This window comes from Heterocephalus glaber, unplaced genomic scaffold (assembly GCF_053883595.1).
Source record: "Heterocephalus glaber isolate CG9 unplaced genomic scaffold, H.glaber_assembly_v1.0 deba00000469, whole genome shotgun sequence".
NCBI classification, from domain to species: Eukaryota; Metazoa; Chordata; class Mammalia; order Rodentia; family Bathyergidae; genus Heterocephalus; species Heterocephalus glaber.
The window spans coordinates 1-24,860 of NW_028258144.1; the positions used below are offsets into that span (position 1 = coordinate 1).

The 24,860-nt window shown below is 43.1% G+C and overlaps 2 protein-coding genes and 1 long non-coding RNA gene across 13 annotated transcripts; 2 read left to right on the forward strand and 1 right to left on the reverse strand.

Annotated features, from left to right (window-relative positions):
* Window positions 1-227: 227 nt before the first annotated feature.
* On the forward strand, window positions 228-10,436 carry LOC147829827 (EKC/KEOPS complex subunit TPRKB). Of its 8 annotated transcripts, none has more exons than XM_087201641.1 (6): window positions 228-334; window positions 1,897-1,977; window positions 4,184-4,357; window positions 5,466-5,588; window positions 7,089-7,265; window positions 8,068-8,668. In XM_087201641.1, exons 3-6 carry the CDS (start codon window positions 4,217-4,219, stop codon window positions 8,152-8,154), a joined length of 528 nt encoding a protein of 175 aa, XP_087057767.1. In that variant the 5' UTR covers window positions 228-334; window positions 1,897-1,977; window positions 4,184-4,216; the 3' UTR covers window positions 8,155-8,668. The 8 variants fall into 8 exon arrangements, with proteins under 8 accessions (XP_087057767.1, XP_087057795.1, XP_087057777.1 ...); XM_087201669.1 differs by having other exon boundaries at window positions 242-334; window positions 4,258-4,357; XM_087201651.1 differs by lacking the exon at window positions 8,068-8,668 and adding an exon at window positions 9,116-10,436 and having other exon boundaries at window positions 286-454.
* Window positions 10,437-10,519: 83 nt separating this feature from the next.
* On the reverse strand, window positions 10,520-15,067 carry LOC147829828 (uncharacterized). Its single transcript, XR_015447547.1, has 2 exons — window positions 14,877-15,067; window positions 10,520-11,096 (listed from the first exon to the last, which is right to left on the reverse strand). It is a non-coding gene; the product is annotated as an uncharacterized LOC147829828 (long non-coding RNA).
* LOC147829829 (N-acetyltransferase 8F1-like) lies at window positions 13,165-22,838 on the forward strand. Of its 4 annotated transcripts, none has more exons than XM_087201617.1 (2): window positions 13,165-15,061; window positions 21,983-22,838. In XM_087201617.1, exons 1-2 carry the CDS (start codon window positions 14,900-14,902, stop codon window positions 22,739-22,741), a joined length of 921 nt encoding a protein of 306 aa, XP_087057743.1. In that variant the 5' UTR covers window positions 13,165-14,899; the 3' UTR covers window positions 22,742-22,838. The 4 variants fall into 4 exon arrangements, with proteins under 4 accessions (XP_087057743.1, XP_087057749.1, XP_087057753.1 ...); XM_087201623.1 differs by having other exon boundaries at window positions 13,165-14,924; XM_087201627.1 differs by lacking the exon at window positions 13,165-15,061 and adding an exon at window positions 19,049-19,241.
* The last annotated feature ends 2,022 nt before the right edge of the window (window positions 22,839-24,860 follow it).

Here is a 24,860-nt window from a genome sequence, read left to right on the forward strand (position 1 = left end):
GGTCGGATGACCCTCCTTACGTGAGTGCTGGGAAAGCACGAAGCCGACTGAGTCCTGCCTGTCCTGATAACGAACTGTGGACTCCCGAGAAGTGGAAACATACGTAGAGTTTGGCTTGTCAACATTTTATATAGGAAGGAATAGAGCGCGTCTCTCGAAAGCCACAACTGAGGTTTAGCCCTCAGTTTCCGGCTTGGGCTGGAGGGTCCTTTCTGCCTCCGCCGGAAGTGATGAACTAGCACCTGTTATTCTTTGCGTCAGCTAACAGGACTCAGACTTGCAGGCTGGGGTCAGGGAACAGACCAATGGGACAACGACTGCCGCGATCTAAAAGGTGAACAGAGCCGGCTTATCAGGAAATGGAGCCCGGGAGGGCGGGGACTGGGCACCACTTCCGGAAGTTAAGGGATTTGTTTCCGAGGGGACGAGCTTCCCTAAGGACCAGGACCGGACAGTGAGTTTTGGCCCCCCTGTAGCGGGCGGGGTTGGGTGGGGAAGCCTCGGCCCCAGTAGCTTTACAGTTTTCTGGGGGTGGTACCAGTGTTTCCTCAGCCAATATCCACCACCTGCCTGCCAAGACTGGCGCTGGAAATGCAAGACGGAAATGATAGCGTCTTCCCTCCGAGAAATAGTTTAGCGAGGAGACAAACGAATAGGCCCATAGGGCGCCGCGGCGCCTGCCTGTGAACCTAGGAGTTCGAGGCCAGCCTGGATAACACAGTGAGACACTGTCTCAAACAGAACAACACGAATAGGCACATGATTAACGTGCTCGGTACTAAGGAGCTGGCATAACACAAATGAACCCCGGGCTCTTGTGGCTCTAGCAAATGGACTCCGAAGGAAGGAGGAAGGCTTGAGTCAGCAAAAGACTTGAAAGAAGAGAGACAGGAACTACCTCTTCAATGGGTTTGTGACTAGAGACTGATTGTGGTAGAAGAGGTAAGCAGCGCCCTGATCCTAGAGACGGGACAACTTAAAGATGGGGCTTTGTCAACATCAGAACTGCACAGTCTGATATATGTTTTGAAAGGATCATTATGGCTGCGGGCAGAAGTTGGATGATAGGGGGGCAGGGATTTCAGTAAGGCCACCACTCTTAGGAGGCTACTGCTACAGAGGAATGGAAGTGGTAGAGGGAGGTGTGGGAGAGAAATGGGTGGATCAAAATTTATTTAGGAGGCAGAAATTCAGGACTATAGGTATTAGACATGGGATTTGAAAGATGGGTCTATTGGTCCATTTTCTGTTGCTAAGAACAATATCTCGGAGCGAATTATAAAGTGGTTAATTTTGGCTAACAGTCGTGGTCCAGGGACAGCGTGTAGTGGTGGCATTGCTGAACACAGCCCTGAGGGAGGCTGCTTAGGGTGTCACATGGCAAGAGACAAAGGAGTACACAAGGTGACCTAACCAAATTGGCTTTTAGAGCTGACTCACTGGGGAGATAAACCATTGATGCATTCCTGAGGGCAGGGTCCTAATCAATCACCTTTTGAAAGTCCCACCTGTTCCCACCTCAAACTATCTTAAATGGAAATTAAATTTCAACATGAGTTTCACAGAGGAGAAACACATACTGTCCAGCAATAATTCCAAATTTTCTGGCCTAAGTGAGTGAATTACATTAAACAAAAATAAACTATTTTGAGGTTTTCTAAGGTTTCCCCCCTGGATTAAAAGAATGGAAGGGGCGGGGGATTTGGCTCAGTGGTGCCTCGCTTGCCTCACAAGCCCAAAGCCCTGAGTTGGATCCCTGGGACCAAAAAAAAAAGAACAGACAAAATTTTTTCCCTCCCTGATCGTAAGTACTTGTGTTTTGTATGCTCCCTGTTGAAAATTCAGAACATGCACAACAAAATATGTTTTGGGGTTTTTTTGTTTGTTTTGAGACAGGTTCTCACTATGTAGCCTAGGCTGGCCTTGAACTTGCATTGATCTTCCTGCCTCAAGACTCCAGAGTGCTGGGGATTACAGGTGTGTAACACATGTATATTTTTGGGGGGAAGGGTACTGAAGATTGAACTCAGGACCTCGCACTTGGAAGGCAGGTGACAGCAGCACTGAGCTAAATCCCTGGTCCCAAAATACTTATTTTTTTATCCAGACAGTAAAAATCACTTAATAAACCAGGCATGTGGTGCATGCCTGTAATCTCAGCCCTCTGGGAGGCTGAGGAAAAGAGATCAAAAATTAAAGCCCAGTCTGTGCAACTTACTGACTTAGGAGACTCCGTCTCAAAAAGGGGGTACGTTGGGGATGGAGCTCAGTGGCACTGCGCCTGCCTCTTAGGGAAAGGTCCTGAGTTCATCCCTGGTACCAGAAAGAAAAAAAAAAGGCCTGGGGAATGTAACTCAATGTGAAGGCCCTGGGTTCAACTCAGTACTGCCAACGGGAAAAAAAATCACCTAGTAATCTCACTAGTCAAGATAACTTTGTTTAGGTATTTCCTTCAAGCCCCCCCCCCCCCCGTATTTTTGGTATCCATTTGTTTTTCTTTTTTTTAACCCCTGGTTTTGTTGCATCCATTTGTTTTTCATTAGACATGAATATGACTAAAGATTAAACTACTGTGTGCCAGGGTATTATTTACAAATATTCTTTTTTCTCTTTTCATAACAGAAATAATCCACATGTACTTTCAGCAGATCAGAGATTATTTTTTAATTTTTTGCTGTCTGCTTTTTGATTTTTTTCTTTATACGCAGCTTTTCAAAACCCTGAAGTTCAGCCACATTTTGTTTCATTTTCCATCAGTGTTTAATGTTCCCGCTGTTTTCACATGTCATCAAGAGTGGAGTTTTTTGTTTGTGTTCAGTAGTGGGCATTGACCCCATAGCTTTTGTGCTGAGCTATATCCTCAGCTCTTTTTATTTTATTTTGAGACGTGGTCTTGGTAAACCAGCACTAAATTGTTTAGACTGAGTGTGAACTTGTGATCCTCAGAGTCCTGGGATTGTAGACCAGAGGCAACAAGCCTTGCTAAGTGTACAGTTTTTAACGGTTGTTTAGTTATCACTAATCCTGTTATTGGCTAGATAAGTTGTTCTTACCCTTTCACTGTTAAAATAATGAGAAATGCATCTTATTATAATACCCAAATTTTGAATTGATTCCTTAAGAACGAGTCCAAGAAATGGAAACTGCAGAGTAAAAGGATGAAATGAACTTAGCAAATGGCCTCACCAAAATGCTAACTGTTGGGAGCTGATGATGTCATATAGTTGGGTGGTAGAGCACACCCTTGGCATGTGAAGTCCTAGGTTAAATCGCCAGGACTGCCTAAAAAAGTTAAACTTGTTTTCAAAAATCAAATTTTATAGTACTTAGTTTTCCATTCAAGGATATAGTTATGTCTTTATTTTTCAGTGCTGGGGATAGAACCCACGGCCTGGAGCATGCTAGGAAAGCAGTTCTATCACTGAGTACATGCCTACTCTGTACTTCTTTTATGTCTTTATATATACCCTGTTCTTCCCTACTAAACTTATATCTAAGAAAGGACCAATGTTATTTATTTTTTATTTATTGTATTTTCTCTGCTAATCCCCATGCATGGGATGAATATCTTTGGGTCAAGTGTGATACTTTATACTTTACAATTATTTTCTTAATATTTGTCTCTAGGTTCTGCTAAAATGTAAATAAAATAGTGAGATCAGAAAGTTAAAAAGCGAAGGTGGGGTAAAGTTTCATTAATACTGTAAGTAGCCTATGTTCCAAAACTTCCTAATATTCTACTCCTGGTTGAGTCAGTCAGTCACGCATGTGAGCCTCTCATCTGGACAGGCAGGGGATCAGGCAGCTCCTGTGACCCTTTCCCAGCAATGGGAAAAGAACTAGAAACACCTCAGCAGGATTAGGAAGAAAGCATGAGGAAGCCAAATGTGTTTGGGGTTGGGTTTTTCTAGTTGACTGTTCCTGTCATTTCATAGTAACACTTACTTTCACTTGTTAGCAAGGAATTTTTTAAAAAACAAGTCACAATGTTAAGTTTTGTGTTTTGTTTTGTTTGAGACAGGGTCTTGCTGTGTTGTCTACGCCAGCCTTGAAATTGTGTAGGCCAGATTGGCCTTGAATCTCCAATCCTCCTGCCTCAGCCTCCCTGGTGCTGGGATTACAGGCATGCACCACAATATCAGGCTAATGTTAACATTTTAAAAAGAAATCTGTTGCTTTTTAGGTTTGGTGTGGTAGAATCCTGCTTGTCTATGAAATGCAGTTAACACGTGAGCTGGATCTATTTCCTGAATGCAGGGTGACCCTTCTGTTATTTAAAGATGTAAAAAATGCTGGAGACTTGAGAAAAAAGGCCATGGAAGGCAGCATTGATGGTTCATTAATAAATCCTACAGTGGTGAGTACAAAGTGTGAAACTGAGTGAACCATAAAGGGATTTTTCAGAGTATGTTAATTTTTCATGTTGTAGTTTAGGCTAAAATTCTGTCATCTTAAGGTGAAAAGTTCTTGTCCGAGTCAGACTTAGCCAGCCTTGAATTTACAAATGAATGGAAGCAGAAGTGCCAGGCCCTGTCCTGAAGAAGAGAAAAGGTCATGGTGTAGCTCTGACCACAGTTGTGGTCTGGCACATGCCCAGCTGTCCAGCTTCTCATCTGTGAAATGAGGATTCTGAACAAGACAGTGTCTGTGGAGAAGATACAGCATGGTGGTTAAGAGCAGACACTGTGAGACTTTAGTACCTGGACTTAATCCAGCTCTGCCACTTACTATGACTTTGAGCAAGTTGTAGCAACCACTTACATAGCGCTCTCTCTGTCCCTAGCATTGTACTTAGTGCTTTCTCTCACCTAACTCACTTCATCTTCAGCAGTCTCATCAAGTAAGTACTATTATTTTTTGCCAGATGAAACATTAGGAACTTGCTCAAGTTCTCAGGGTGGTAAGTGACAGAGCTAGGACTCAACCCAGATGTTCTTTACTTCAGTGACTTCATCTTTTCCATGTGAATAATACTGATTTCATTGAGGAATGTGAACACTGTAGACAATAATGCAGGTAAAATGTTTAGAATATTGCATTTCCCTTATTAGCCCTGAATAAATGTTATTTGAAAACATTTTTTACTATTTAATTTCCTTGAAGCTTTAAGATTCTGTGTTTGTTTATTTTTTGGGCCAGGGTCTTGGTATGTAGTTCAGGTTGGCCTTGAACTTACTGTGTAGCCCAGGTTGGCTTCAAACTCAATGATCCTCCAGCTTCAACCTCTCAAGTGCTAGGATTATAGGTAGGCGCTACCACGTCTAGCTAAGATTCTGTGATTTTTTTTTTTTTAACTACCCTGGACCTTCAGACAATAGTTTTAAAAATATGTTCCCTGTGAGTCACAGGAAGTAAAACAACTGCATACCAAAGTTACTACAAGATAGGGGTATATCTTTAGACTTTCAGATTCTCCCCATGTAATTTCTTTCCTCCCCATTTATTGTTTGTATTCTCCTTCGTAGATTGTTGACCCATTTCAGATACTTGTGGCAGCAAACAAAGCAGTTCACCTCTACAAACTGGGAAAAATGAAGACACGAGCTCTATCTACTGAAATTATTTTCAACCTGTCCCCAAATAACAATGTAATGTGGAATTTTTTTTTTTCTTTTTCCCGGTACTGGGGATCAAACTCAGGACCTTGTGCTTGTGAGGCAGGAGCGGTGCCCCTGAGCTAAATCCCTAGCCCAATGTGGAATTTATTGTCCATATTTCTGTTGACTTTGTCTTAATGATATATGTGTTCTCTAGTGTTGGGGTAGAGGTTAAGCTCTAGGAAAGTAGTTGTTAGTAATAAAACAAAATAATCACAAAGAGAGCTCTGGACTGAGATTTGAGGTTTAGCACTACCTAGACAAATAAGCTTTGGAGTCAGTTTCCATCTGAGTAAACAAATTTTGGCTAAATTCAATGAGGCTAGATTTGCCTGTCCTTACCCTGTGGGGTCAGTAAGATCTCTCAAGTATTTTTGCTTAAGAGATTGACAGAAACCCAAATGATAAAAATTGAGCTTGGACATTTTGTACATTCACGCATGTCTTTCACTCTCCTGTAAAGTCCTTGAGGGAATGATGCATGTCTTTTTCATACACAGTTCCAGGAACTTTCTGGTTCCTAGAGCAGTCGTGAATCCATGCTCACTCACATACCAAATGCACAGGAAGATTTCATGGTTTGAAGTATTCATAGGATTACTTCTTTAATAAAAATTACTGAGCTAACAACATTCCACATGCATGTAGCACATGAAAAAATGACTGAAATATTGCTGGTGAAGTTTTAGTATTACTACTACTGTTACTAACACGACCAGATACTAATATTGTCAAGAGAACACTAGAAATCTTGTGGTTTGGTTGAAGAAGAGATGATTACAAAGTTTATAAAATGCAGTTATCTCAGCATAGTAGTAGTAGAATTCCCCAGTACTTGCAGTAAAGTTTACCAGGTCATGATTTTCTTAGAGATATTTTGAAATAATTCAGGACACTATTCCTATTCCAATTCTAGTTCTAGGAGCAAAAGAAGCAAGTGTGTTTCTGAGGAGAGGCAGATAAAACAGACAAAAGTTAAGCTGCCCTAAGTTAAATGACATAACGGGACTGTGAATGCACAGGTAGGAGAATAGTGAAGAAGCCATTCATTCTGGAGGGAGGAGAGTGTGGTGGTGGGAGTGGCCCTGGTCCCTCAAGTATTCATTCAGCAGCCAAGCCACAGAGAGAAGAGTGATGGGCCGAGGACAAAGCATAAGCATAGGCAGAAGAATATGAAACACAGGGATAGCCTCAGACTGGCTGGATGCTAGGAACATGTGGGTGGAAGGTGACTTGGGCCAAAAGGGGGTGTTGTTTACATGCTGTGTGAGAAATAAGGCCTTGACTTTGCAGGAACAAGGTGCAGCTATAAGCAGGCAGAACATTAGAGGCCAAAACAGTAGATGCTGGGAAGGGATTATTGAAGGAGTCTGGAAGGGAAAAACTAGGGTATGAAAAACAGGAAGCACTTGACTGAAGAAGGCCCATAAGTAGATATTTCAGACCTAGTTCATTCTTTCAGTTTTTCTTTCTTTTTTTCTTTTTCCTTAGATTTCAGGAGCTTTGAAAAAATTTGGTGTCTCAGCAAATGACACATCAGTTCTAATTGTTTACATCGAAGAGGGAAATAAGCAAATAAATCAAGAGTACCTAATATCTCAAGTGGAAGGTCTTCAGGTTTCTCTGAAAAACCTTCCTGAAATAACAAATATTTCAGAAGTCAAAAAGGTTTGTAAATTTATATTTTTAGAGTGTGATAGGTGAATAATGCTGATGCTGTTTATTGGTCAACAGTGTACCTATCCGGGCATGGTGGCCCATGCCTATAATTCCAGCACTCAGGAGGCTGAGGCAGGAGGATCTCCCTGAGTTCAAAGCCAGCCTGGGCTACATAGTGAGTTCAAGACCAGCCTGAACTATGTAGGTAGATCCTGTCTCAAAAACCAACAAAGCCGGGGATTTAGCTCAGTGGTTCTGCCGCCTGCCCTTTTGCAAGCTCAAAGACCTGAGTTCAATCACAGGTACCAAAAAAAAAACAAAAACCCAACGAAAAACAAAACAATGCACCTATTTGTTTGGCCTTTTACGAACAGTTAATTTTCAAAATGATTTAAGAATAATTATAGAGAAAAAGAACTAGGAGGTGCACATAAAGTACAATTAGAAATGTATTTGATAAAAACGTTCTCAACTTTCAGAAGGTGAGTACCTTTAATTCTCAAGGTTATATAGTATATTTAGAATATTGACTAGTATGAAGTTAGTATCTAGATGAGTGCTTTTGAAATTGATACAAATATGTTACGTACAGAGAATGTTTTTTATGATCATAACTACATTTTAAAGGAAATATTTGAGATAAGCAATGAATTTTTATCTGCTTTGACTATTTTAATCACATTTGTGATGCATGATTTCATACCATTAACCCAATAAATGAATGAAAATTTCACTTATCAATGTTGGTAGAATGAAAATTAGTAGTGCATAAATGTATCAGAAAGACATCATTTGTCTGTCATTTTTACAGATATATAAATTGTCATCACAAGAAGAAAGCATTGGGACATTATTGGATGGCATCGTTTGTAGAATGTCAACCAAAGATGTTCTGTGAAATGTTAGAAATATTAACAGAAAATGTCAGCATTAAAGAGAATACTATTTTTTATTATCTCTACATTTGTATATATTCAAACACATTTCTATATAATTAGAAGAAAAAATGCAACCATTTATTGAGTGCCTACAGTGTACTGGGCTCTTACCTGAGCAATCTTATATCCACCAGTTCACATCGCATCCCTACTTGAGCCTACTCCAACACTTCCCTTCCAAGCTTCTGGATCCTGTTTTGTATTTTATGTGGATTTAATTCTCACAGAAGGCCTACAAAGTCGACAGTGTATTTACCCCCACTTTGTACAAGGAGCAACTAAAAACTTGTAGAAACAATGTGAAAGCCCTGGGTTCAATCCCCAGTACCACAAAAAACAAAAAAGAAAAAAAAAAAGAGAAAAAAGAAACGAATAGGGCTAGGGATTTAGCTCAGTGGTTCAGCTGCCTGCCTCGCAAGCACAAGGTCCCAAGTTCAATCCCCAGTACCAAAAAAAAAAAAAAAAAGAAAGAAATAGAGGCAGAGGCCTGGGGCTTCTGAAGGGGTTCCTGGTGACACAAATTGCTGCAGGGTAAAGGAAGGAACTGTAAATTGAATAAAAGTCTTGTTATGTAAAAAAAAAATTAATTGTAGAAATGTGAAGTCACTTAAGGTCACATAGCTAGAGAACAGTCACGATTGATAAATAATTGGATTTTCTTGGGCTGGGGATGTAGCACAGTGGCACCACACCTGCCTTGCAAGCACAAGTTCCTGAGTTCGATCCCTGGTACCAAAAAATAATAATGATTGGATTTTCTTGTCACCTATTTTTTTTTTACAAGCTTGTTTTATTTTTTTGTTTGTTTGTTTTTTGTTTTTGGTACTGGGGATCGAACTCGGGGATCTTCTACTTGCGAGGCAGGCAGCAGCACCACTGAGCTAAATCCCCAGCCCTCACCTATGTTTTTAATTGTGTCAGTCAAGATAGATTTGGTCAAGACGCAGCAAACTCGCAGAGCATGGTGGTCCCCTGTGATTCTTACACTCAGGAGGCTGAGGCAAGAGGATTGCTGCAAGTTTGCGACCAGCCTGGGCTACATATTGAGATCCTGTCTCAACAAACAAACAAAAAGACTCAGCAAACTGGAACTCTTTTGTGAAGAACAAGACAAAAATTTTCCTCTTTGCAGACCATGATCCACTGCAACTACTCAACTACACGTTATAGTGCCAAAGCAGCCACAGACCACACATAAGGACATGCTGGTGTCCCAGTCAACCTTGATTTATAACACAAGTGGTGGGCAGGATTTGAACGGAGGTCTGTAGTTTGTGGACTTGTGGGTCAGTTAGGCTGCAGTGACAAACAGTTCAAAAGCCAATTGGTTGGATACAACAGAAAATTATGTCTTAACTTGTTGCAGAGCCATCCTGAATCAGTAGGAGGACTCACTGTAGTGACTTAGGAACCCAGGTGCTGAAGGCTTTGTCTCAGCCTGTGCTCCCTCATCCCTTCATAGCTGGAAGGGAGCATAGTGAGTTTCTTAGTGGCTGTAAAGCGTCCATATAGAAATGATTGATAGTGCTCATGTTTGTTTTTGTTTTTTAAGATAGTCTGTATGTAGTTCAGGTTGATGAACTCACAGGGATCCTCTTGCTCAGCCTCTGGAGTGCTGAGCTTATAGGCATGCGCCACAGATACTGGCAGAGACTGCTTATCTTGTTTCATTTTAAATTATTAAAATTTAGATGAAGTTCTTCCCATTGCATTTCATCAGGAGGTGCACAATGTCTGTTGGTCCTAGTATGGGTAGGGCTAAATTTGACCACTTGGGTAAGGTGCTGCTTTGCTAGATCCCTGTGTTATAAAAGCATCCTTTCCTCCTAACCTTAGAGAGTTGAAGCTGACCGAAATCTCAGTGCTATAATCAGAATTAAAGTCAAATCTGGGTGACCACAGATCCTTAATGCTGCTGCTTACCGGGCTCAAAAACATTCGTTCCAATTGATGTGCAGTGTACCACATATGAAATTGTTCTATTTTACACATGTCATTTTTAATTTTTGGTTTTTTCTTTGCAAAAAAATTTGTACATGTTTCTATATTCTTATAGCACCCCCCCCTCCACAAAAAAAGTGTGAGTTCAAAATGGCTCCACTTTGCACTCCACACCGTAGGGTACAAGCATGCCCATGTCATAGTAATCTTGCAAATGATGCCTTCTAACGTCTACACATGTTTGCATTGTGGAATGCGGTACATAGTGAAATTAAACTCATATTTATTAATTTGTACATTATGAAGACAAGTTGTAAGAGTTTTATTTCTGTAGCTATAAATAATGTTTTCTGTCAGGTAAAAGGGCCGAAGACCAAGACCAGACCAGGCCACAACAAGCCTTTATTAGGGGAATAGATCTGCCGGGCTGTCTCTGAACAAAGGAGAGACAAAAGCAATATGGCTGGGGCAGGGAGAGTCTTTTATAGAGACTGGGGTGGGGCTTGTAGGGGCTGAGGCAGGGTTGAATGAGGTAGTGACTAGGGAATGGAGGAGCCGGTGATGTCACTAGGTGGTAGGAGGTGAGCGAGTATTAGGTTACTGTCTAGGTGGGAACAGGGGCATGCTGGGAAGAAGGGTTTGTTCTTTGGTGGGAGCAACCATCTTGGCATGATGTCACACAGGGGAGGGGGCAAGGCACCATAGGAAGAGGGCAGCTACTATACTTAATAGCTGCTGAGGTGGTGGGAGACCTATCATTCCAGGCTTTTGTTTTATGATAGTTGGGTGAAGGTCTCTTCTTCTGGAGCTGCTTCCTGCTGACAAGGGGCGAAGATCAGGGCTAGGCCTGGATCTGATGAGGTCAGTGGCAAGTGGGGACCTCTTCCTTTTGCCGTACTGGCTGGTTCCCTGCCATGATGAACTCTGTGGCTGTCTGGCTGGTGAATGCCCTCAATCGTTTCTGCAAGAAATTTTGAAAACAGCGAACCAGGCACGGTCCAAAACAGAGAATTAAACAGATAATACTAAGGAGTCCCAAGAGTAGTAATAGCCAGGTGAGCCATGAGCTCCAGGAACCAAACGTACCCCACTATTGATTAGTACCTTGGGGGGCATATCTATCTGGCCCATTGAGTTTTAATTTTTTTCATTTGACATGTAATTTTTTATTTATTATTTACATAGGTTTTACAGAGACAGCTGGATGTTTAGGGGCTCATTTGTTATAGAAGTAAGAGACTGTTATGGAAGAGATCATAGCTCCTGATCTAAGGGCCCATGTGTCATGTCCTTGCTCTTAGAGAATGAGTGGAAAGGTGATAAACACAATTTATATAATCTTTATAATCCCTTTTTGGGGGGGGGAATATAAAAGGTGTATGTAACTGAGCAAATGTCTTTTGGAGGCCAACATACCGATGAGTGTAGTGTTACTATGAACCTGACTTCTTTAAATTCAAGGCCAGGAAAGTTTTATTCCTGTATCTCTCAGTTTTTGGAGGCCTCCTAGATATATTTAAAAATAAAGAGAACTGATAACCTCAACAAGGACACTGGACGACTTAAGGTGATCAAGTGTAACATAAAAGGCTTGATCTTTTTAGGCAAGGGTAGGTATCCAGGAAATATGAGCACAATGAGAAGAGGCATCATAAACAGAGAACAAGGATGTACATTATTTTAAAAGGAATCTTGTAGCTGCTTGGTATAGAACTTATCCTGACTGTGGCTGACAAGCACGTGATTTCTTCTCAATACTCTTACTTTATGGTTTGTTTGGGGTTTTTTTGATCATTACATGATAGTTAATTAGTTATCACAGAATCAGAAAAACACTTATCTAAAAGGAGAGATCTGGAGACCAGTGGTTTCTAGGATTGGTTACCTGTAAAGAATTTTTTAAAATTTTTTTGAAAAGAATCTGTACACACTTGTAGCTAATTAATGATTTTTGCTTCTATTTAGTACCCAAAGTTTTGTCTTTTTGAAATGGCTGTGTCATGAGTGAACCAAAAGATTTTAATGGGTGGGCTATGTCTTAATTTTTCTGAAGTCTAGCTTTATTATTATGTCATTGTTTTGTGCCTCTTTTGGTTATTTTTTCTGCTGGGTGTTTAAGACCAAGTTAAAGTGAGACCTGTGTCAATCAATATGAACCTCTTGTTATCTGTTAAGGTCAGTTAAGTCTCCCCAGGCCATTACTTTGGAACCATGCATAGTGCCTCTCTGCTTCTCTGTCAGTGTCAGCCATCTGGATGGGTTATGGCCTTGTTTGACCAAGTTGCTTTCAGTGAAAGCAGTGGAGAGTTTTTTCTTGGTGACCCTCCTTTGGCACACAGTACATTGTCCTCTGGTGTCCAGCAATCTCCCAGTTTAGGAGGTTGAGTGACTTACCAAAGATGTAGGACCCTGTAGAGAAGGTTCCCTCATGTCCTGGAACTTTGTTGACCTTGAGGGGCCAGGGCCAAAATATTGGCTGTCCTCATAGCCCTGTTACCTTTTAGTTTTGGTCTCCAAACTTTAGTTGTTGAACACCCAGAAGAGAAGGTCAATAGCGTTAGCATTGTAACAAGAATAATGAACTTAACTATTATAGTTTTACCTGAATAACAAACATTTTGGAATTTAAAATATAGAGAACTGTTACTGTCATCAGTCATGGTTGTTTTTTAGTAGTTGAATTCCTGTAGAATATTAACAGAAAAAGAGCCACAAATAATATTTTAACATGACAATTATGATGACTTTACCTTTGTAACACATTTAAATGTCCACCTTGATATAAAATAGCCATCATTAAATGTACTCATTTTTTTAAAACACCAAAAGTTTTTACCTAAATTATCTTTTAAAAAATAAATAAATAATCTTTTGATAGGATACCATCTAAAGAAAATACCCCATATATGTATCTGTTATCATAAATAGCTAGAGTGTATGAAAAGGCAAATACCTGAATCAAAAAGAGGTTATTATCATAAACAAATATTAGAAAACCTGTACAGTAGGAAAGTATAAATACATTTAGTACACTAGAAAAAAAAAAACCTTGTTATTGTTGTTTTTTACAGGATATTTAGTCCTTTGAAAATGACCAGTGTAAGCACACCATAATAACATATTTAGAATTTATCCCTTTGATGACAATTGATATAAACAGTATAATAATATATTTAAATAATATTTATTCCTGTAAGTCTTTTATAAGGCTATGAAAACTATTGGGTCAGTCTCTTGTAAGATGAAAACTGTTGAGGTCCCCCTAGTGAACAAAGACTGGAAAATATTTCCATGCGGCCGCTCCTTGGGGAGCATGCCTTGAACTTAATAACCTTTATCTATAAATAAAACAGCTGTAGGATTGGACAAAAACAAAGATATAAGACAATTTCTAAAACTAGAGTGCACTCAAATATATTTAGCCCAATGGAATTATAATCTCTTTATAATTTTAGGTTTATAATTATAAATAAGACTATTTAAACTTTTTGTAAGTCAATTAACAGAGATCTCTTGTAGAATTAAAATCAGAAGCAATGAAACCTCTATTTCTGTAAACCTTTTATAACAAACTTGAAACCAACAAGTAAACATACATATTTCCTTTATAAATCACTTTCGCACACCTTCTTGATGTACTTAGGCCTTTTGGTCTTGTCCTGCTAATAAGACAAACATATAAAATCCTTTTATATCAAAAATATATCTTTTACTTATAGCTTTTTAAATATTTTGTCTCCGACTCACTATAAACATTTTATACTTTTGTCCATCATTATCTCATCCCTAGTGGTCTTTGTTAAGTAAATAAAGTTCTAATTCCTGTTTAATGGTTAGACACAGGTGGTTTCTGTCACTGATTACAGCCCTAAACACATGACAGTTAAGGCACATATATCACAAGTTTGTTCAAGGATTTTCACTTCATTCTTTAGTTAGGATGTTATCTATAGTGGAGCTACAAATCAAAGAAGCTATATAACCTTCACTTTGAACAGCAGAAGCAATGGGCTAATGCAAGTTTTTAAAGGGATACACTACTTAGTTTGCTTCCACAACTACTTTAATAGCTAATCTATTAAGCTTTAAAACTTTTTCTTATCAACAGAGTTATAAAGTGGGGGAGGTATGAGCGGTGAGTGATCGGCTCAGGCTAGGAGTACTTGAGAAGAACAGGTTTGACAGAGGGAGGGTTAAGAGCATAGGTAGAAAAGGCTTGTATGTAGGGGATTTCTGACCATTTGCCATTGCACTGACAGAAGTTGTGTAAATCACACAGTATGTTAAAATTGAAAGTGCCATTTTTGGGGCGTGGAAACCCATTATCTAATTTATACTGAGGCCAAACCTGATTACAATAGAAAACAAATCTTTTTGGCCTAAAGTCTGGTCCCAACAATCCGAGAGGTTTGAGTTGTGCCAGAAGGCAGCCCAGAGGCGTTGAGGGGCGGGGTTTGGATTGTTGGGCCCCCTGATTAGAGCGGGTGAGGAGGAGGCAGCCCCTGGGGAGAAAGACAAAGGGGAGAAGAGTCCTTGTCTCCTTTGACAATCTCCCAGTGAGTCTCCCAGAGGGAGAGAACGAGAGGAGGCGGGCCGATGGAACGTCTCCCAGGGGCACGGTCCTGGGCCCAGAGGCCGTGGGGGTTTTTCTGACCAAGCGCTTGGATTTCTGAGAAGTCCCCGGAGGGAGAGAGAACGAGACAGAGAACCCGACGAGAGGGAGGCTGAACTCCCTACTCACCCAGACATTGGTGACCGGTGTGGATGTGTAGCGTCAGCAATGGCAAAGGTAGAAAGCCCCCGAGGGTCCTGGCAACGGCAGATAGGTCCGTTGGAGATGGCCAAAAGGTCAATCAACCCCGTCCTGCGGGGGATCGTCCCTTAATGGACCATCTACCATCCGAGTCACGGCACCAGAAATGTCAGGTAAAAGGGCCGAAGACCAAGACCAGACCAGGCCACAACAAGCCTTTATTAGGGGAATAGATCTGCCGGGCTGTCTCTGAACAAAGGAGAGACAAAAGCAATATGGCTGGGGCAGGGAGAGTCTTTTATAGAGACTGGGGTGGGGCTTGTAGGGGCTGAGGCAGGGTTGAATGAGGTAGTGACTAGGGAATGGAGGAGCCGGTGATGTCACTAGGTGGTAGGAGATGAGCGAGTATTAGGTTACTGTCTAGGTGGGAACAGGGGCATGCTGGGAAGAAGGGTTTGTTCTTTGGTGGGAGCAACCATCTTGGCATGATGTCACACAGGGGAGGGGGCAAGGCACCATAGGAAGAGGGCAGCTACTATACTTAATAGCTGCTGAGGTGGTGGGAGACCTATCATTTTCAACTTCATGTGAGCCTTTGGGTTAGGAAAAATAAAAGTACTGCCAAAGAATTAACATAAGTATCTCAGTATTTTTGAGCCAACTTAGAACAATACCCTTTATGAGTAGCCAGGTAGGTCCAGGGCCTAAATGCTCCCTCAGCAAAAGTACGCTGTTATTGGAGGGGATTTGGTGATGAAAGGAAAAGGGGTTTGGATTGAGAGGTCACATATTTGGCTCCTTAGTCACAGGATTATGCATTAAAGCCCAAAGACACCAGTCGCGTGTACTCTGAGATGAGATGGGGAGGGACTTTGTATTCAGGTGACGTTGCTGCTCCCTGCCTCCCCAGCCATGGGAACAAGCAAAGCTGTGAGTAACTTCAGTGGCATTGTCTTTATCCCCTCCTTCCCCAAATTCTAAATTATATGAACTGCTCCAAGCCTCGAGCCTTCTTTTTTTAAAAGAAGAGCCAAGTGGTTCCCGGCTCTGTCTCTGCCTCTGCCACCATCCACATCTGGATTTACCCCTGATGGCCTAATTCCCCAGTCCTCTGCAGTGAGGAGCTGTGCTGGCACTGCAGCTGCTCCCCTGCTCCTGACTTTGTTTTGCTGACTGCAGTGCCACTTGATACACGGGGTCAAAGTGTAGGATAAGGCATAACCTTGTAAGGTAGTTGCTTTCAGAATGAGTACAGTTGTGTATCCATCAGAGTTTCATGTTCTGGGCGTTTCTGTTTTGTTTTGCTTGAGATGTGATCTCACTATGCAGTTTAGGCTGGCCTTGAACTCACTGTGTAGGCCAGGCTGGCCTCAAATTGCAGCAGTCCTCTTGATTCAGCTTCTCAAGTTCTGGGATTATAGGTGTGTACCATAATGCTGGGGCTCTTTAAAAATTTTTTTTTATTACATGATTGAGTACGTAATCATGTTCATCATGGAGAGCTGGTACATGTACACAGCACATCTTGTTTTTACTTTCACTTCCCTCCCTCATCCATCCTTCACTCCCTTCCCATTTGTAAAAGATCTATCTCCCTATTTTCCTATTATCCAACCTTTATTTCCTTCTATTCTTTTTCTTTTCTTCCTTTCCTTCCCTTCCCTCTCTCTTGTTCTCCTTCCCATTTGCCTTCTATTCCCTTTTTTTCTTTTTCCCTTGCTTGCTTTGCATCCTTTATTTTGATTTTTAAATTGTTTATACTTTGGGTTTCTCATAAAAGAAATTATGTAATAGTTAAGCTTGAGTATCTGATTTATTTCACATAACACTGTGATCTCAGGGAGCATCCATTTTCCTATAAAGACTCAAATTTATCCTTTATGGCAGAGTAGTACTCCATTGTATATAAATACCACATTTTCTTTATCCATTCAGTGTTTTCAGAACTCTGTGTGCCAGGTGTCTTCTGTTTTCCCCTCTAGTTACTACCCCTCCTGACAGTACTCTGTCCTGAAGACTGACCTATATGTACTAGTATGGCACGAGGAACCTTTAACCCTGGCATCCACTCAGGTTGGCCCAATGAACACTAGGCAGGAGAGTTGGCAGAAAGTGGAGGAGGGAGGGAGGAAGAGAGTGAGGCTGATCTTTATTCTGCCTTGCCTCTAGACCTCCTTTTAGGACAGCTGCTGGGCCCAGTTCCTAGACCTCTCCTTCCCTGCTCAACCTATGAGCAATATAGATTTGGTTTGGGTTTTTGAGACAGGATCTCACTATGGATACCAGGCTGCTCTTGAGCTCATGTAGCTCAGGGTGGCTTTGAATATACTGTGATCTTCCTGCCTCAGCTTCCAGTGTTCTGGGCTTACAGTAACACAAACATGCTTGGCATGGTTCCTGTCCCAACCTTATTCCCCTCTCCCCACCATACCTTCTTCCTAATTCTACCTTTGATTATCTACAGTTACAAAATATGCTCCAGTTATCCTTATTTGAGTGTTGAGACCTGGTATGCTGTCCCTTAGAGAATTTGTTAAAAGGCTCGGTTAGAGAACATTTCTTCTATATAGTGTAGGAAAGTTTGTCCTAGGATTTCTGAACACCTCACCAAGGATGAATCTGGTGTCGACTCTTTCCTCTTAAGATGATCAGCTGTTGTTTTCTTTCCCTCTGTCTTCTTTGAATTCTGAGTTCTTACTGGGAGCCAGCTGCTTTTGTAAATAAGGAAGGGAGGAGGGCTTGAAGGGCGAGGAGAGAAATGGGGAAAAAAGAAGAATAAAGATATATCACGTAAATAATTCTTTTGGGAATATACCCAGAATGGGAATAGCTGGGTCCAATGGACCTCTAAGTTTTAAATAGGTTACACATGTGTAAATACTGAATTGCTTCTCTGGTGGAGAAACTAAAGTGTAAATGTGGATCAAAATGTATACTATGATGAAATAGGGAGAAAACGTTCAAAGGGGAAGGGGAACAAGGGGTGTGGGGGGGCAGGGGAAAGGAAAGAAAAAAATGAGGCAAATAAGGAAAAAAGGAAACAAAGCTTATGTATATAGGGAGGGTGGAGGGGGTGAAGGGAGGGCAGGGGAATGGGGAAAAATAAGAACCAGGATACATCATGTACAGGTACAAATTCCCAGTGATGGATGTGACCATAATGTATACCTAAAATGTACCAATTAATGCAATAAATATATAAAAATGTCTAGAAAAAAGATAAATCATGTAAGGCATAGATTCCACATGATGAGTGTTATCATTATGTACATCTAAAATGTACCAATAAAATTAATTTAACAAAAAGTAAGGCAGCTAGCTAGTGGAAGGGCCTGAGACAGAGTGGGGTGAACAGCCATACTGATAAAAATTAAGAATAGACAGTGAACTAGAATGTATTTCCTCAGGCAGCATGGAATGCAGACCGCTCCCTAATAAAGGGAGGTGCAACACTCCCTACTAAGATCCTGAATTTCTATGAAAGTATAATACAGATTGACCAGTTCCTTCTGAAATCCCAATTTATTGTAAATACCATGTGAAAGAATTGGACTAAAAAGCCTGAGTCTCAATTGATCATTTTAAACCTACAGAGCCACCTGTGATAGGTGACCACTAACCAATTAAGCAATTCCTGTACCCTATTGGCTATAAGTAATTCTAAAGTGAGAGAATTACTTGTGGAACCCCATTGGGACTTCACCTGGAAATCCAGGAGCTAGTCTCCTTCTCCTTATTTCCAATAAAACTTCCCTAACATAGAAAACCAAACCAAACCAAAACCCAAGTGAATGGAGAGGAGGAGGAGGTGCAAATGAGTGTGAGAAATCGCCCAGGATCCATTGACCTTGGACAAGGTACAGCTCGGCCAGGGAGAAGCACAGATGTGACAGACATTGTTTTTGAGGACGGAACCTGGACTTTACCCCTTGTTGAATGAGCCCAAGGTGACTGGAACAGTCCAGAGGCTCCTAGCAGAAGTGTGCAGGGGTCCCAAGTGGACCTCAGAGAGGGCCTAGTGTGCTGAGAGGTGCTGCCTCCTAAAGAAAATAGGAGGAAGGTGGCAGTCTTCCCATGAGAGTGAGGTCTGTGGAGCAGTCCAAACCCTGCTTTCCCCTCCAGGTTACTTCTGCAAAGATCACATGGGTGGATGGACTTGGGCTCCCTGCTTAGTAACAACTCAGCTCATTGACCTTGGGATTTATGATTAACGTATATTCCCAGGAGCCAATGAGGTGGCACCTAGGTCTGCTTCCCAGAGCTGGGGGCAGGGCCTAGACAGTGTCTTCTCAATGCCATTTGGAGCCTGAGAGCTTGGGCCACCGTCTACACTGTCACTCCACAGTAGAGCAGGTAAGTGGACAGTGGTGGAAGGTCAGGCCTCTCCATATGGTCGAGGAGCCCCTGAACATTACTGGGGATCTAAAGGCCAGGCCATTTCAGAGTTTGGCCCTTTTGCCTTCTCAGCAGCCTACGCCTTTACCCTCAGCAGGAGGATTTGTTGATCTTTTGCTGGGGATCACAGGATTTCTGCAATGGATGGAACCTGGGGAGGGAACAAAGGCCTGAAGACATGAGGTCTGGTGCCCCAGGTGCCATCCCAATATGCCAAGAAGCCCAGAGAGACTGTGTTAGGGTAATGAAGGTAGAGGGGAAGATACTATGGATATCAGTGCTTCATATATGTTATTCTATTCAATCCTCAGCAGTATGTTGCTGTGCTTTTCAGATGAAGATACAGAGGCTCAGAGATGTTAAGTGACATGCTCAAGGTCGAACAGCTAGAAAGAGAAGGAACCAATGTTCTAACCAGGTGTTTTTTATTTTGTTTTGCTCTTTGGTACTGGGGATGGAACTCGGGACCGTGTGCTTGCTTGGCAGGTGCCGGAACCACCGATCTAAATCCCTGGCCCTAACGAGGTGTTTTTGATGCTCACTTTTTCATAGTGTTGGTTTCCCTGCCTGTTGGTGCAAAAGTTAGTGGGCAAACAAGACCTTTCAGCAAATTAGGGGAAAAAAATGCCTTTTCCTGAGGCCTGACTCAGCCACTAACAAGGCTTTTGCACAGAATCAGAATAGACTGTACATTAGTTCGAGGTAGGCATTCCTGACAGGTACTCTTCTACCTGCACAATTGTGTCTAGGGACCAGTTTCTTTCCAGGATCATCCACATGCCTCTGGGGTTATATCTTTCTACTGTAGACTCCTGTGCTTCATGCTCCATGTGCAGAAAGAGTGATGACCATGCATGCACACCCCACACCATGTTCATTGAGCTCCCTGCTAACAGCATGTCTGTGGCTTCCCTTGCCCCTGGAGTAGAGTCCGCACCACATATCCTGCATGTGGACACCTGGGTGCCCTCACCTACTTCCTCCAAAAGTAGTTTGGTCAGCCACCTTTCCCGAAAGCTGTGCCTTTCTTCTTTCTGTATTCAGGCTTCTATTCCTCACCCTGAGGAGGTCATCTCACTGTCCACTGAGGCCTACTTCCTCATATCCGTTTCTCCTGGCTCTTACCACAGCTGGAAGGGCCTCCACCTGCATCCACACACTGAACTTTCCTGAGGCGTTCCTTCCCCGGATGACCCACATCACTGCATCTCTGCCATATCCAAGTGTCCCCTTGTCCCCTGCCACACAGTAAAAATGAGGGAAATCCTGCACAGAGAGCTAGGATTCTGCTGTCCTCTGCTTCAGAGATCCTTGAGAGGAGAAAGCCAACACCTTCACTGTCCTGTGAAGGTACTGCACATAGGCAGGGTTGAGCACATTAGTAAAAGGGAAGCATCCCCTCCGTAGAGAATTTCATGGAGAAAAAATTGCCCTGTTTTGCTTTGGCAGTCTTAGTGAGTTTCGTGTTCAGCTAAAATGTGTAAGAAGTGTGATTGTGGTGACTCTAAGCCACCACCAGGGCCCATGGCATCTGCCCACTGTCCCACTACCTGTCAGCTGGGTGTCAGCTCTGCTGGGGCTGCAGAGAGCATGTGTAGTGAGTGCAACAGGGCCATCCACAGGGTTGCTGAGGGGCTGAATGGGGGAGAGGGGTTATGTGGCTGCTGTTTCTGGGTGGCTGAGCCTGTATCACCTTATGTTTCTGGAAGAAGTGCCGCTGGGAAGGACGTTGTTACTGAGCCAGGAGACCTGGAAGCTGGCCCGAGATAAGAGAGCCCAAGGCCGGGGGCAGTGTTTCAAGGCTCCTACCACGTTTCTGTACAGAACCATGGTAGAGTGTGCATAGGGCTTAGGGTGTTTAGCGATAGTTGCTGCGTCCTGAAGGAGGCAGGAAGAAGTCCAGGCTCTCATCAGAGTGAGGACTCTTCAGCCGTTCCGGATCCTGTGTCCTTCTACAAGATCATTTCCCAGGGATCAAAAGGTGAATCACAAAAATGAAAGCTTCCTCTTTTTGCACTTTCCTACTTAACCTGATGCTTATGATTAAAAACTATTCATGAGCCAAGCAATGAATGGCATCCAAATCTTCTGTGCAGAAGTCAGGCAGGCCCTAGACAGTCTCTTCTGGGAGTCAGCTAGGATCTGAAGGCTGAGGCCACCCTGCACATTGTTGCCCCTGTGGTAAGAGGTAATAGGGCATGGGTGCAAATCCAGGCCCCTCAGCGTGGGCCAAAGAACCAAAATGTCTTGGGAAATCTCAAAATTGGGCCATATTGGTCCTTGAACCTTTTAGCTTCTCAGCATCCAATGTATTTATAATTGGGTGAAGAGATTTTGCTAAATTTTCTGCTGGGGAACACAGAATTTTTGGTATAGATAGACCGTCAGAAGGGAGCAAAGGGCTAGGGCTGCAAGTTCTGCCTGCCACACATGTCATCTCAATATACCAAGAGCTTCAAAGAACCAGTAATAGGGTAATGCAGTTGTAGAGGAGAGGACTGTACATACCAGCATTTCATATGAGTTGTTCTATTAAGGCCTCAAACAATTCTACAAGCAGGGTGTTTTTTCTTCTCTGGTGCTGGTGGCCTGCTTCCTTTGGGGCCACAGCAGAAGGACACACACTGAGCAAGGTATCCATTGTGCCTGGGTGACCAGGAGTGGTGGGGTACTCACATGGCTTTCTCTCTCTTCCCCAGGGCTGCAGTGAAGTCATACAGGCAGCTTTGGCTGTCCCTCAAGGACTGTTCCATTCTAGACACAGAAGTGGCAACATGGCTGCTTATCACATCCGCACATACCAGGAGAGCGACCGAAAACCAGTCCTGGACCTGTTCTCCAAGGGCATGACTGAGCATGTCCCTGCCACCTTCCGCCACATGCTGATGCTGCCTGGAACCCTCCTGATTGAGACTGGGGTGCCCCTCACCCTACTCGTGGTCTCTGGCTCCTGGCTCCTATCTATCATGTCCAGCCTCACTCTGCTCCTCTTCTTGTGGTTCCTTGCCAGTTACAACTGGAAGATGTATGTGGCCACATGTTTGCGAAGAGACATGGCTGACATCACCAAATCCTACCTGAGTGCATGTGGCTCTTGCTTCTGGGTGGCCGAGTCTGGGGGACAGGTGGTGGGCACTGTGTGTGCTCTGCCAGTGAAGAATCCGCCACTGGGGAAGAAGCAGTTGGAGCTGTTTCACCTCTCAGTGGCTAAGGAGCACCGAGGAGTGGGGATAGCAAAAAACCTGGTCAGGACTGTCCTCCAGTTTGCCCGGGACCAGGGTTATGGTGAAGTTGTGCTTGAGACAAGTATGATGCAGCGCAGTGCTCTGGCCCTCTACCAGGGCATGGGCTTCCGAAAGACAGACCATTATTTTTTAAATATAATCTGGAGGCTAACAAGTATTCCTATATTTCATTTATTGTACCAATTCCCTTCTGCTCAGGATGGGGGCCTGTGATCTATTTCTTTTGTATTAACAAAAACCTGATTGAGTCTGCTATAGTCACATACTATGATATTTCTGTCTTACAAAGCATAAAATCTAATTGTCCCCACCTGAGTCTGGCATGTTTGATGGTAGTTTGCATGCAGTTGCAGCTCTTCTCCATTCTGTCTTTGTGGATTGCCTTGCCTCATGTTTCTAGTGTCATGATAATGTTGCTTTTAAAGCAACCACATCACAATACTAGACACACTTTGTGGGCCAGCAGTTTCTGCTAGGTTTGTCTTGTACCTTGCTGGTCTTAGGACATCTGCAAATGTCTTGGGTTGGCTGAAGTGCTGGGGATGTGGGCATCATCCTGTACCACCTGTCTAACTGAGACAAGGTTCAAGGTCCTGAAGAAGAGTCAAAGCAACCCTAGAAAAGAAGCCAGGCTTTTCCAAACCCTGTCTCTAACTCTAGCTACAGCTACAGGGCAAGGGCTTGAGATTCAGCCCTGTGAAAAGACTTGGGCAGCAAAGTGCTGCATCTTCTCTAGTCCCCCAGTGGGCATGCAGAAGGAAGAAGGCAGATAGGGTTGCAGTAGAGGATGTTTTCACCAAGAGACCTCGGTGCATTTGACCCTCAACTGACTGGACCCAGCTGGATAATCAAAGTAGGGTGTGTTCCTGTGTGTACAGGAAGAGGGGATGTTGAGGAAGTGACTGCCCCAGATCTGACACTATTGGGACCCAGATTGGAACGAACCCTGTCCCCAAAGGTTCCACTACACTAGAATCATAGCTGCCTTGTCCTGACCATGTCCTCCTGGAAGCCCCACAAGAAGGGTGAGTGGGGATGTGGGTCTGCGCTGATTTTTACAGGACTGTCTATGTTCCCAGCTACTTCATCTCTAACACTATCATGCCTGTGGGAGTCTGGAGTTTCTTTCTGAGACCCCCAATCCCACAGGCTGATCTTCTGCAGAAAGCATGAGTCCAGCCACACCTCAGCCAAGTTCTTTTAACATGAAAGCAGTGCTGTAGATTCTCTCCTAACCTGATGTAACTTCCTCTCTACTCAAGAGTCAGTGGGAGGACACCATAAACAATCACCCCAGCTGACCCTACCACAGCCCATTGCACCTACATGGAGACTCTTAGCCACACTCATGGCAAGATTCCAAATGCAATTTATTTGTTGCTTAGGACCAAGGACTTCAACCCCCGTCCCCCAATCCTGGTCAGCTTGACCTTGGCCTTGATGTCACCCACAATCAAGTCTGCCAACCCATCTCCTCCTTCAGGTTGCCTCCCTGTGCTTCTCTGAACTCAGTCGTTCGGGCATCTATCCCACTCCCCCACCATGCCCCTTCACAGTCGGGGTCTGTTGTCTCCTGAGCTGTCCTGTTATCTTCTCCTTTAGTGGTGATGCCCTTATGACAGGCTATTGAGATGGAAGAAGAAAGCCATAGAGCATCCTCTATTTTTTGGTGCTTCCAGTTCTCCATGCTCAGCAAGGCCATTACCTCAGGAACAGCTCTGAGTGGGCACATTGCCATGGTGGGAAATGAAAGAGGCCAGGATGGTTCCTTTGCTTTTGAAGGAGCTTTCAGAGAAATGGTTAGCAGAGAAATGGTTTTCCTAACCTCTCACACATGTGGTCAGGCCCTGCTGGGATTAGGAGCCAGAGAGGCAGAGAAGCCAAAGAAGAGCCAGCTTGGAAATTCTTTTACAGTGATGTTAATGGGGGCATCCTGCCCAGGGAGAAAGGGCCCCCCCAGTGGTGGAGGCTCCCACCAGCTACTGTTCCTCTGCTTTTAGAACCCACATGCAGTCCTGCAGCCTGGCTCACTCCTTCTGTAGCCCCTACCTCTCCCCACCTCTGCCAGGTGCTCATTACCCTCTATTCTGCTGGATGTCTTCAAGACCTTTGTTTTTTTGATCTTGAATAGTCTCCTCCTTCCATCCATAACATTGTGAACCCAGAAATTATATTTATCAGGAGAAGAGCAGGGAGGAACGAGTTAGAAAGATAACCATGAGCAGGGAGCAAGCCCTGCCTCCTGCTTGTATTTTCAGTGTTGCTGAAATTTAGTCCTTTGCAACTCATATCATCTGCACACCAGTTTTCCTGTTGCCCACATGCCTGTTAC